At 39.9% G+C, this 12,136-nt stretch overlaps 1 protein-coding gene across 1 annotated transcript in view; it reads right to left on the reverse strand.

The window, feature by feature from the left end:
• Positions 1 to 12,136, reverse strand: part of ADGB (androglobin) — a 108,834-nt gene that overhangs the window by 91,234 nt on the left and 5,464 nt on the right. Inside the window, exon 2 of the mRNA XM_088052616.1 lies at positions 9,179 to 9,775. Within this exon, the coding sequence (XP_087908742.1) occupies positions 9,179 to 9,775 (597 nt within the window). The remainder of the gene's footprint in view (positions 1 to 9,178; positions 9,776 to 12,136) is intronic.

Genomic DNA, 12,136 nt, shown 5'->3' on the forward strand with positions numbered 1-12,136 from the left:
GTTTGCAGAGGTGGGCTTTCTATCCAGGTGAAAATATATCAATACCTAGATAATTTCATAGCAAGAGCCTGGAAAAATAAATGTCTTTTCTGGTCATTCTCAGGTGCCAATCTCAGCCAAAATAAGTGATCTCTGACTGATTCTTCCAAGATGGTTATGGTTGACTCTGACTTGTGCTCCAGGTGGTATTGTGAGCTGGTCCAAATCCTTTGAGGTTAACTGGTTTCAAAAGATGGTGGTGACAGGCCAAGTGAAAAGACTGCCACAGGACAACAAGGGGTTTGAAAACTGCATCTTGCAGTTTTCCAACAAGTCAGAGATTTGAAAGCAAGTAGCATCTACGTCCAATCTGCAGATCAAATTTCTGTCCAATCAGTGTGTTCTTCTTCCAACTAGCAGCAAATGAATAAGCATTATAAGGTTATAAGCTGAACTTAGTTCCAGCTGTAAGAATCCTAAGAAGGTTGATTTTGACACTAAAGTTTGATACTCAAGTATCAAGTAGAAAAATTTGAACTGCATGGCACTGCTTCTTTATTGGCTTCTGTAAAAACCTCTTGTGCCTTCTATATGGCACCTGAACAATTAACCGAGAGCTAAAAATCTCAGCATGGCAGAGCATGCCAGCATTTCTGTGGATTTAGGCCAACTTGTTTAAAAGGCACTTTGCACGCATTATTAAGAAAACCAGGAAATCCCTCTTCTTCCATGCTGGTTACAGGGAGTTCACAGAAGATAAAGACCATTCTGCTTAAGTAGATGAATAATCCCTGGCAAACAGAGTCTCTACCACGATACTTCAAGAATATTTTCTAGCTTCAAAGCACAACTATCAGTATTTTTCTTTTGACAGTACATTTTCTGCTATGCAGTTCTGCTGAAAGCTTCTTTTCTCCATCACACCGTTCATCACAATGTCAAAGCTCCTCTTGCACAGTCTGACTGTAGTCTCCAAACAGGGGCTCATGCAGTGTTTGCCTGTACGATTCTCTGACAGTGCTTGGAGTTTCATGGAAAGAAAACCCTAAAACTAAGATCAGTAGGGAGTACAGTATTTAGTGTAATACCACCACTAGTAAATTACTTAATATTTTCATGCCCATGAGTCCATGAAATTTGAAATCTACAGATCAAATAGGCTGAGCTCTCAGTGGTTCTTTGCTTTAATTAGAATTAACTAGGAAAATTAATTTGAATACATAATTTTCTAATTAACATGTAATCTGTTAACAAAAAATTAAAATTATTGGTCAGCTTATTTGTTATTCTAGTACGCTTATCATATTTACCTGGGGAAAAAAAAAACAACATTATCTCACCACAAAGCAGGAAACTAAAAAGAAAGTTAAAAGTAGAAGGGAATAAAAAGTACCACCAAATTGATTATGTAAAATTGTACTGCATTTACACACCGAAAAATTTCAATTAATGAAGCACAGGTGCTGAAAGCAAGAGTTTCATTTTTCTGGTCAGAAATTCTAGGTGCAATTTAGAAATTTCTTTTCTGAGATGAAAAAAATTACTCTGCTCAGAAATACGAGTTACTTACAAAATAAATAGACAATAAAAACCAATTAATGAAAAGTGGTTCTTTCATACTTAAAAAAAGTCAATGCAAAGCCTTCAGGACCATCTCTAGCTTTAGTCAGGTTAATATTTAGGCATTCATTTAATAGTATAGTAGTAGAGTTTGCAGATGGTCAATGATGCAATAAATAACTTCTGAAGAACAATCATGAACCTAAGATCACAAAACATTTATTCACTAACACTGCTGTGTCTGGGGAAAGTACGTATGTGCAGGATGGTACTACTTGCTCAGTGTTTCAGATGGTTAAATTTTAAGGTACATAGATACTTCTCCCTTCAGTTATGAAGCTGGATGTCCTGGAATCCTGGGCCATTACAGATTTATGTTGTGCCTAAATTATTTGACAGATCAGGAAATGCCCTCCAAAAGGATTCAGACAGCCATTCAAACTAAAACAATTGTTTATCTTTGGATTGCAATCAACAGCATGCTAAAGGAGACCATGATCTCAAAACATCCTCAGTTTTGTCAGGACAGTAGCTGCAAACAGGGGATTAATAACAGCTGTAGCTCAAGAGAATACCATCAGTCTTAACTGGCCTTGGTTAGAAAGAATCTGGACCAAGCTGTTTAAGACAGAAGAGACTCCTGAGTTATCAAAAATCAGCTTTGTAATAAGAATATGAAATCTTGCAATATGTTACCAGTTACAACTGTAAAGCAGCTTAGGAATGCAGTGAAACTTTAACATTTTTCATATAAATCTTTTCCTTGCAAAGTCCAGTGAGTAGCTATATGGGGTTTGGCTAGGATTGAAGTCAATTTCTTCAGAGCAGCTTGTAGGGGGGCTATGTTTTAGTTTTGTGATTGAAATAGTGTTGATAACACAGTGACATTTCAGTTATTGCTAAGCAGTGACTACACAGAGTCAAGGTCTTTTCTGCTTCCCACATGGCTCTGCCAGCATGTAGGCTGGGGGTACACAAGAAGGGACCAGAAGGGACTCAGCCCAGACATCTGACCCCAACTGACCAAAGAGACCTTCCTTACCATTGTTATGCTGAGCACTAAAAGCTGGGGGAAGAAGGAAGTGAAAGATGTTTGGAGTGATGACATTTGTCTTCCCAAGTCACCATTACATATGACGAAGCCCTGCTTTCATGGGGATGGCTGCACACCTGCCTGTCCATGGGAAGCAGTGAATAAATTCTTTTTCTTGCTTTGCTGTTTACTTATTAAGCTGTCCTCATCTCAACCTTAAAGTTTTTGCATTTTTACCCAGATTCCTGCCCTCATCCTGCTAGGGAGGAGCTAGCAAGCTGTGTGGGTCAGAACTGCCAGATGGGGTTAAACCAACACTTGAAACTAATTAGATTTTTAATGACAGCCCAGTTTCAAATAAATTGGGCAGAATTAACCATAAAATGGGTACACATATTAAAAAAAATGCAAAATCAGGGCTAGTATCCTCAATGTCTTTTGTCCGAAACATTCACTCTGTTTCAAGTCTCTAGCAGAAATCACACTCAATTCCAACTGTAGCTCATGCACAGTCAAAAACAAGCAAAAGCACCTACATATAAATATAATCAGCTTTTTAATAATACAGAACCTCTTCTCTCAAATAAAACACGTTGTAACACATGCTGCAAGTCAAAGATATACCACTGGGCTACCCCCTTGGACCACAAACAAGAGGACAGGAGTACTGAATGAGAGAATGGGTGAACTGTAGCCCAATACCTTGTCTCAAACAATACTGCAACTGAAAACCTGCAAAGAGCATGAAGGCATATAGTATTTTTCAAATACTTTCACAGTCGCTAAGTATTTTTAAGAATAGAGCTCAAGCACTTTCCAAGCTTGATGTAGTTGCTATACATTTATATAATCTTCAGTGGGTTCCTTTTCTGCGGGCTTCTTCACTGATTCCACATAAGTTTTTAGTGCCCATTAAAACTTACATTAATCAACATGAGAGGTCCAGCACAACACTAAAAACTTCAAGTTCAATTACCATGCTCTTATCCATGAGTCATTAGTTCTTACCATTCTCAACCTTCAGCCTACCTAACAAACCCAAAACATAAAAGAATTAATCTGGTCAGTCTATATTCTCTGAACTACCAAACCTAAAGAACACATTCTGGCAATGGATAAAACCTCAATCACAAGCCATGGCTGAAACCTTATCCTAGGTATTTGGGAACTGAAGAATGAACTAGCAATGCCACTCAATTTTAATTCACTGGGTTTTTTTTGCTCTTATTGTCCCATCCTTTAATCTTGATAACAAACATTAAGTAATCCTAGGCATAAGTGCAGCAACCTGCTACTTACTGCAATCAACCAGGCACACAGCTAAAAAATAATTTCTTCTAGCCACTGCAGGCTTCAGTCTGTCTCTTCTGGTCCTTAAGGATACATCAGCAGCAAGTATTAGTTACTGAACTCTTTAAAAAGAACTTCAGCACTGCTCTGACTTTCCCCTATATACATTGGTGACATGCCACAATTACCCCTAAATCACAGTGTCTCTTGGCACCGACCACTAACTCTTCACTTTTGTCCCTAATAGCCCAAACCCTAATTAAGATAGATGCTGATGGCTTAAGTTTAATTCAGAAGATTGGGCTTGATGGCATAGAGCTTCATCAAATTAATTTAAAAGCATTTTAATTCATTATCCGCTCTTACTATGCAGAATCTCTTTCACTGCCACCAAAGACATCAATTCCTATTCACCATAGCTGTTGAAACCTGGAAAAGATCAGATTCTCAGTAGCCTCTAATGGTGCAATTAAGAAAAGCTGTAAGGACAGCAGTTCTTTTGAGCTCTTCAGCCCATCCTCTCCAGCAGCTGCCTAGCTCCTGAGGGAATTGCTATCTAATTAGAAAGCAATAATGAAGAGAGACCCAGTGGAGCATCTTGCAGAGACCCAAGGGAAGTCTGGCTAGCAAGTCCAGAGGAATTTTCCTGCCTTCTCCATATGCTTCTGAAGTCCCACTCCAACAATGCAATATATACACCCATAATCCTGATTGATTTTCCACAGTGCAGATGTAGTGTCCTGACTGTTCTAAACACCTGTGGGGAAAAAAAAAAAGAAGCCTGATCTCACTAGAAATTAAGAAAAGTGATTTTAAGGTGATCAAAGTATATTGCACAGATTTTGTACACATTACTCTCAGAGGATTTCTGCACTAATTTTATCCACAACAAATGAAAATGTAACACAGTTCTTTTTGGTAAGCTAATCCTGACAGCTTTCAGGATTTTTTTACAAATTGTTTAAAGAAAAATTAGTCGTCTTCTTTTTTATATTACTTATATTTCCATTTAGTATTTTGATCATTACAGACATATAAAAAGAAGTCATGTTTACTATCAGAGAGACAGTATTAGCCAAAAGACAAAGTATTTTTAACATTTTTGTCCTTGCAACTGCAAGTTTTGTTCTAAAATAAAACAGAAAATCTATCTTGCAATTACAACAGAATACTAAACTTACAAGGCAACATTTTCTCATGCAGGCTGCAAATATCCATTTCTCTTTCAAATACAGGAACGTAACTGCATCATTTCGGTTTTCATAGATTTACGCAAAATTTTTACAGTAATTGTCTCTGTCTCGAACATCCTGAACAAGCTAGGTAACAGAATGAACACAGATATCAGAGAGAATTAGAGAATATTCTGAGTTGGATTCTGCTAGGATCATCAAAGTCCAACTCCTGGCCCTGCATAGGACACAGGACCAAGAGTCACTCCATGTGCCCAGGAATGATGTCCAAATGCTTCTTGAACTTCTCAGGCTTGGTGCTGTGACCACTTCTCTGGGGAGCCTGTTCCAGTGTCCAAACACTCTCTGGTGAAGAACCTTTTCCTGATATTCAGTGTAAACCTCTCCTGACACAACTTCATGCCATTCCCTCAGGTCCTGTCATGGGTCACCAAGCAGGAAACCAGTGCCTGCCCTTCCTCTTCCCCTTGAGAGGAAGCTGAAGACTGCAATGATGTTTCTTCTCAGTCTCCTCCACGCTGAACAGACCAAGTGATCTCAGCAGCTCCTCATACGGCTTCTCCTCACAGCTGGCCCTCCACAGTGTTGTATTCATATTCAACTTGCCATCGACCAGGACTCCCAGGTCCCTTTCTGAGGTGTTGCTCTCCAGCCTCTCATTCCCCAGTCTGTCCATATATCCCGAGTTGCCCTATCGCAGGTGCAGAATCTGGCACGGGTCTTTGTTAAGACATGTGGTTGGTGATTGCCCATCACTCTAATTTCTTGAGAGAAGAAATTGAGGTCTCTCTTCAGGGTCTCTCTGTCTTTTAGGGAGTCAACAGCTTCTCACAATTTTACATCATCTCTGAACTTGCTTAGTGTCCCTTCCAGTCCTGAGTCCATTTATAAAGACGATGAAGAGCACAGGGCCAGTGTGATGGAGCCCTGTGGAGCCCCACTAGTAACAGCTGGCCAGTCTGATGTCACCCCATTCACTATCGCCTTTCATGCCCTACCCATGAGCCCGTTGTTCACCCACCCATGATATGTTTATCCAGCTGTGTGTGAGACATTTTGTCCAGAAGGATACTGTGAGAGATAGTATCAGCTTTATTGAAATCCAAATCTCTAAGAAGTAATTATTATATATCCAATGAACACAGCTGCAATCTTACTGTGCGTGTATAAGATTTAGTTCTAATTTCCACAACACATTCAAAAAAAGGCTTGGTAAATTGCCTTTGATAAAACATTCATAATCATTACCAACACTTGCCTAGTATTAGGGGAAAATCATTACCTAAAGAAACATAGAGCACCCTGTTCAACACAGGATTTACCAAATAAAATGAGGAATGAATCACAGTACAGTTTTTTTATCACCATGTTCAGCAGCTTTTCTCAACAATTATAAACAGCAATTATAAAGAGCATCAATACTATCCATTTTATGCCTGAGCAGAGCATTTTATCCTGCAGAACCAGCTCAGTACTCTTCTGATTGTTCTTGACAACGACACAGAATATCAGAAAATTTAATCTTCTCTGAATTTGGGCCTAAAACTGTACTTTCTAGGAAATGAATGATGTTTGTATCTTGTTCTTGTAGACTGAGATTACATCTGTATTAGATCTTTACTGTAATACAGATATTTCTCATTATACAGCATCTTTCCATTTCCAAATAAAGAAATAACATATCCATCTGTCTGCTATCAATTGCATTCCCACCATTATGACATCAAAATCCTGTGACAAAGGAAAGAAGTGAAAACATTGTGGAAAATTGAAAAATTATATATAGCTTCCATTTTGTATAAATCACCACAGTATGTGGCTCTAACTTTTGACCAATAAGCCTAATCCAAAGAAAAAGCTCCCTATAAATGTTACTAGCTGTAGATCAGAATTTGAACTGCCTAGTTGCTTGTTGTCTCCCATAGAAATTCTGTAGTTTATAGCAGTGGTCTCCAAAGCAGGCAGTGCACACAAGAAAAAAAACATTAGAGCTTGAGTAGTGTGTGCATATAACTGATAAAGGGATAAACACACATATATAGGAAGGGTGCACTCAAAAACTTTTGACTAATTGGGTTGTGCAATAAAAAAAGGTTTGGAGACCTTTGGCATACAGCACGACTAAAGAAAAGGAGGAACTGTTTCAATGCTTCAATCCTTTCAGAGGGACTAAGAATGCTAAAATATTTTCTGATACTGAGTTTGGCATATAAATTCCAATCCACCTGGGAATCAAGGGCTAGAGAGAAGAAAGGCTATTCAAGATGTTAAAAGTGTTTCCAAGGGGAAATTTTAGTCCCACTATATTCAGTTCCCAATTACCAACAATTTCCACGGAGTTGTAAAACATCAGGTTTTCATACAGACTTTTGATGAGTGGGCACTAAGATGCATGAGGGTTTTCAGCAGGATGAAGATCTTACTGAGACTAAATTCTATAGTAGAATACATTTGATCAACTCACTTAAAACTGACAGAGCAAAACAATATGACTGAAAACAGCAAGGGCTGAAATAAATTTTTCAGTTATTTTATAGCACTATTCTCTACAGCTTCATGAGAAAATGGGTCTACTTCTTCAGTATTTTTTTTTTCATGACAAAAAGTTATGTACACAAAAATTTAGTCAACTGTCAATAGCCTTTCTTGATTTAAATTAATTTCTACAGCTCAACAAATGTCAAAGGAAAAATCTTTCCTGACAGTTTAGTCAAGGCTTATCAGGTCATTTGCTGAGCTTGGAAAGACATGCATTGACCTAAATCTACATTTTTTCATCCATTCATCCAAAAGGCCTTAGTAAAATTTCAGAATGACCAATAAATGTTTACAACAGGGGCCCTCTGCATCACAGTAGTTTAACACAAGATAAATCCAAAAGAAATGCTACAGCTAAAACAAAAGTTATAGGCTTTATGAAAAAATGATATGAACTATTTATATATTGTTATTGTAATGGCTCTGCATTGCAATTAGGTTACTGTAACATATTACTAGACTACAGAAGAAACAAAATCACTGTGCCACCACTAGGATATCTTCAAGCTACTCCACCTTATGTAAAATAACTTTCCTTTTTTTTCTCCAACAGCTAAAAACCAAAAATGTCCCTGATAGCTTTCTGATATCATCAGAAAAAAAAAATTATAAACTGCTTGAAGCAATAAATATGAAGGACAGCATGGCTGGGGCCAAAACAACAACAACAGAGTTACGAAGCAAAGGGTGTAGTGGGGAGAAGGAGCTAGATACTGGCAGGCTACAACAGAGAAGTTAGCAAAATGGGAATCAAGGTGTGAAATATAAAATAGAAACATGAAAATATGAAATAAGAAACTACTGTGTAGTAAAGGCTGTGTAACTAGCTATGAAATAAGCACAAAGGGGTATTTGAGATTGATTTCAGGAGAGAAATAAGTGATACAACTTAAACCTTCATTTATAGCAGCAAAAAAAGGAGCAGAGGCCATAGGCACATACATGAGATATCTTTTTCATTTAAATCCTATCAGCGCCATGCATTCAGGCTTACATCAGGATGAGAAAGCTGCTAACACCATAGAAACAGGACTCACAAGTCAAAACAATGACAGTGGATGTCACTGTTCTCAATTTATTTGTCTTTTCAGGAAGAAATAGACATTTACACAGAAATATAAAATTCACACTAAACACCCAGCAAATAGCAAGTCATTTAAAAATAACTCGAGATGCTACTTACACAGAAATATTTAAGAAATTAATACGAAGAATTCTTTTTTTTTAACATACTTGCGTTCCTCAGATTCTTTAAAACATGAAGCAAACCTTCCAGACACTGGGAATTGTCTTTCCCGTCTGTAAGTGAAACTGATGTGCTGTAACAGTTACTAATCACTTCGCCCCCAAAACTGCAGCTAGTTTGGTCCCTCTACCCGATATAAATAGACAGGAGTGCCCCAAGGTCCTCAGCAGGGAGGGAGGGAGGACAACTTCCACACGAGCTGGGCTTCCAGTTTGAACAAACAAACTAACTAAACCCCAAGAACAGCCAACCCCCACCTCGGCTTCAGAAACCGCTTTTAACGAAGCACCCGCACCAGCGAGTGAACTTTCTTAGCACAAGTTGTTTGCCCTCACACACCCGTGTCCGGCCGGTGCCACGGCGACAGGACCGTCTCGCACAGGTGCCCGCCGCCCTCGGCGGCCGCCCGGGCCGAGGCAGGGAAGCCTCGGGGCAAGTCCCCAGCCGGACCCTGAGGCGGCCGCAGTAGCCCAGGCCGGGCACGGCGGTGTCTCCAGGCGAGCCGCCCTTGTCGGGCCGGCCGGCATGGGGGCTGCTATCCTCCCGCGCCCACCCTCCTTCTCTCCCGGGGCTCTCACGTTTTGGAGGAGGTGCTGGTGCGGCGGGAGAGCTCCTTCTTCTTGCTCACCTTGGAGGCCATGGCCGCGGCTCGGTGCCGCCGCGTCCGCCGCGTTGCCGGGCGACCCCGCGGGCCTCGGGAGGGGCCGCGAGGGAGGCCCCGGCCCGAGGGGCCCGGCCCGGCCCCGCCGCCCGCTTCGTGCTCGAGGAGCCAAAGGAAGGGCGTGAAATGCCTTTGTGGGCAAAGGTTTGGCTTCGAGGGAACAGGTACCGCTTTCTGCGGCAGCTTTAGGAACCTGTCCGAAGAAGGCAGTTTGTCTACTTGCCGGTGATAACCAGCTGTGAGAAGCAGCCGACTCCGTCAAAGACAGCGAGGCCCTGAAGAGACCCGGGCAAGTGAGGGGACTGGGCACTCATCACTTGTGTGAAGTTTGCCCAAGATCAGTGCTGGATTCTGCACCTGGGACGGAGCAACCCTGGATGTGCGGACAGACTGGGAAACAGGGGCTGGACAGCAGCACTGCAGGAAGGGACCCGGGGGCTTTGGGCGATGGTAACTTGAATATGAGTCAGCTCTGCCCTGGCAGCCTAGAGAAATTTTAGAGCTAGACTGTGCAAGTCTTTATTTTCTTTTTAATTTCAGATTGAGGCAATTAATTCCTGCTATGAAGCCCGTGATTACTGAAGTGAATGCCGTTTCACCAAGGTCCGATAAAATTAGCATTAATCTGCTGGTTTTGAATTCAGCAGATAGTTGACTTCAACTTAGTTTATAAGCAGACTTTTTCAGATACATTCCAGAGACTGCATTATTGCTAACAGCACCTATTTCTAACATCATATTTACTGTTTCCCAGTCTGTAGTGAATGATGAAAAATCCTTGATAAATCAGAATATACTTTTTTGTTTATTCTTATTCAAGATAAGTCTTTTTCAAATATAAAAATCAATGAAAATCTATTTGTCAAATTGCAGAGGGCATAAGTAGATGAAAAATAGGAGGAAAATTAAGCATTTGTTGCTACATCTAGAGGCTTATTTTAGACAAATGTCAGATCTTGATTTATATCAAGATGACAGGCAGCCAGATACACACTCATAGATTTCACAGTGCAAAATTCTTCCACAGCTTGGCATTTCCTTCAGTGTTATGTCCAACAGCATCCATTTTAAATGAGGTACTTTGGGACACTTTGCACTTGAGAGCCAAGAAAACATTTCAATTTTATTTGTTTCTTTTCACACTGAACAGCTGGTCTTCTCTTCATACAATTATGCTATCAAATATTGATTAGGGCAAACATAAAAAATAGCAGAGACAGAGGTGAGTTCAAGTATCTGGCTACACCTCTTCAGTACTAGCATAGGGCTGTTTACCTCCACACCTTGCTGGAAACTGATGACAACTTGTAGATGGGGGACAGGATCCAATTTGTGACCCAGAATGCAGATAAAAACACCATGGAAATTACAGACTTTCTCTTCCTCTGAATCCCCTTTCCTATAATTAATGGACAAAGAAAATACTATGGAAAAGAATCTACAAAACATACGTATAAATGTAAGAGGCACTTGTGAAAGTTTTCATAGTAGGAAAACTTCCTTCTTGATCCCATTGCAGATGACCAGTGAGGTTTGCAGTTTTTCCCAGTAACTAAAGCTTTCATAATGTGAAAGACAACATAAAAGTAACTGAAATTTGAGTGCCTGGGTCTGTAAACATTTTTAGGTGGTAGAGGAGGAAGAATAGAAATCAGAAAAGCATATTTAAGTACAGAGCTTTTAATTCTTTGTCCTGTTAAATGATAGTTACTACATACGAAGGTCAGAATGGACCTGACCTTTTGCCATAAAATCCTACAATAAGTTTGTTTGCTAAGAGTGATGGCATCAAAAGCCAGGTGCTTTGTGAAGGAAAAAAAAAAAAAAAAACCTCAAGTTTAACATCCATCAAGTAATATCTTTCTATCTATGCAAGAAGTTAATTTAGAATTCAATAACCTAACAGCAATGACAAGGACAGCTTGTTTGGAAAGAGAAATTAATCTGAATTTCAAACAAGCTAGTTTTCTAACAGGCAAAGAATCTGTAAAGTCACATCAGCTGTTTCACTGCCCTAATGTCTCAAGCCATGAAGTATATCTGACAGACACTCCCTGAAGAAAAGAAATTGTTAGGGTAGAGGCAGCCTGACAGAAAATGTGGAATAAATGCAAGAGACAACAAAAACAAGTGTTAGGAACCCATTAAGATGTCACTAAACAAATACTAAGGTAGCATGTACTGATTAGCAATGGATGGATGACCTTCTGGTCATCCGTCTTCCAAGATACCATTCAAAACACCAGCTTCTTTGTTTTTCCCTGAAAGCATCACATCAACAGCTATAGCACATGCAAGCCCCTTGCAGGAAAGCAACCTTTTAATCTTAAGTACTTTGCACTTTTTATGGCAACACATAGTAGTTGAAGAGAATAGAAAAAGGCTAACTATGAACAGCAGCGCTACCAAAACCCCTCAGGGGTCTTGGAGCTCAGACTTAAGTCTCCTCTGATTTTACAGAGGGCACAAGGACTCCAGTACAAGACAGTAAAAGTTTTTGCCTTAAGAGAAGGAGTATGGGAGGGGGGTCAAAGCAGAATGTCTAGAATGACTGATGAGTAGGCTAAAGACACTCATTCTTCTCAGAGATGCCAAGTAACAGGATGAGGAATCAATGTGAGAATGCAAAGACAAGG

The sequence above is a fragment of the Pseudopodoces humilis genome, chromosome 3 (genome assembly GCF_049639895.1).
Source record: "Pseudopodoces humilis isolate 2021_Gansu_Grassland_sample_001 chromosome 3, ASM4963989v1, whole genome shotgun sequence".
Taxonomy (NCBI): domain Eukaryota; kingdom Metazoa; phylum Chordata; class Aves; order Passeriformes; family Paridae; genus Pseudopodoces; species Pseudopodoces humilis.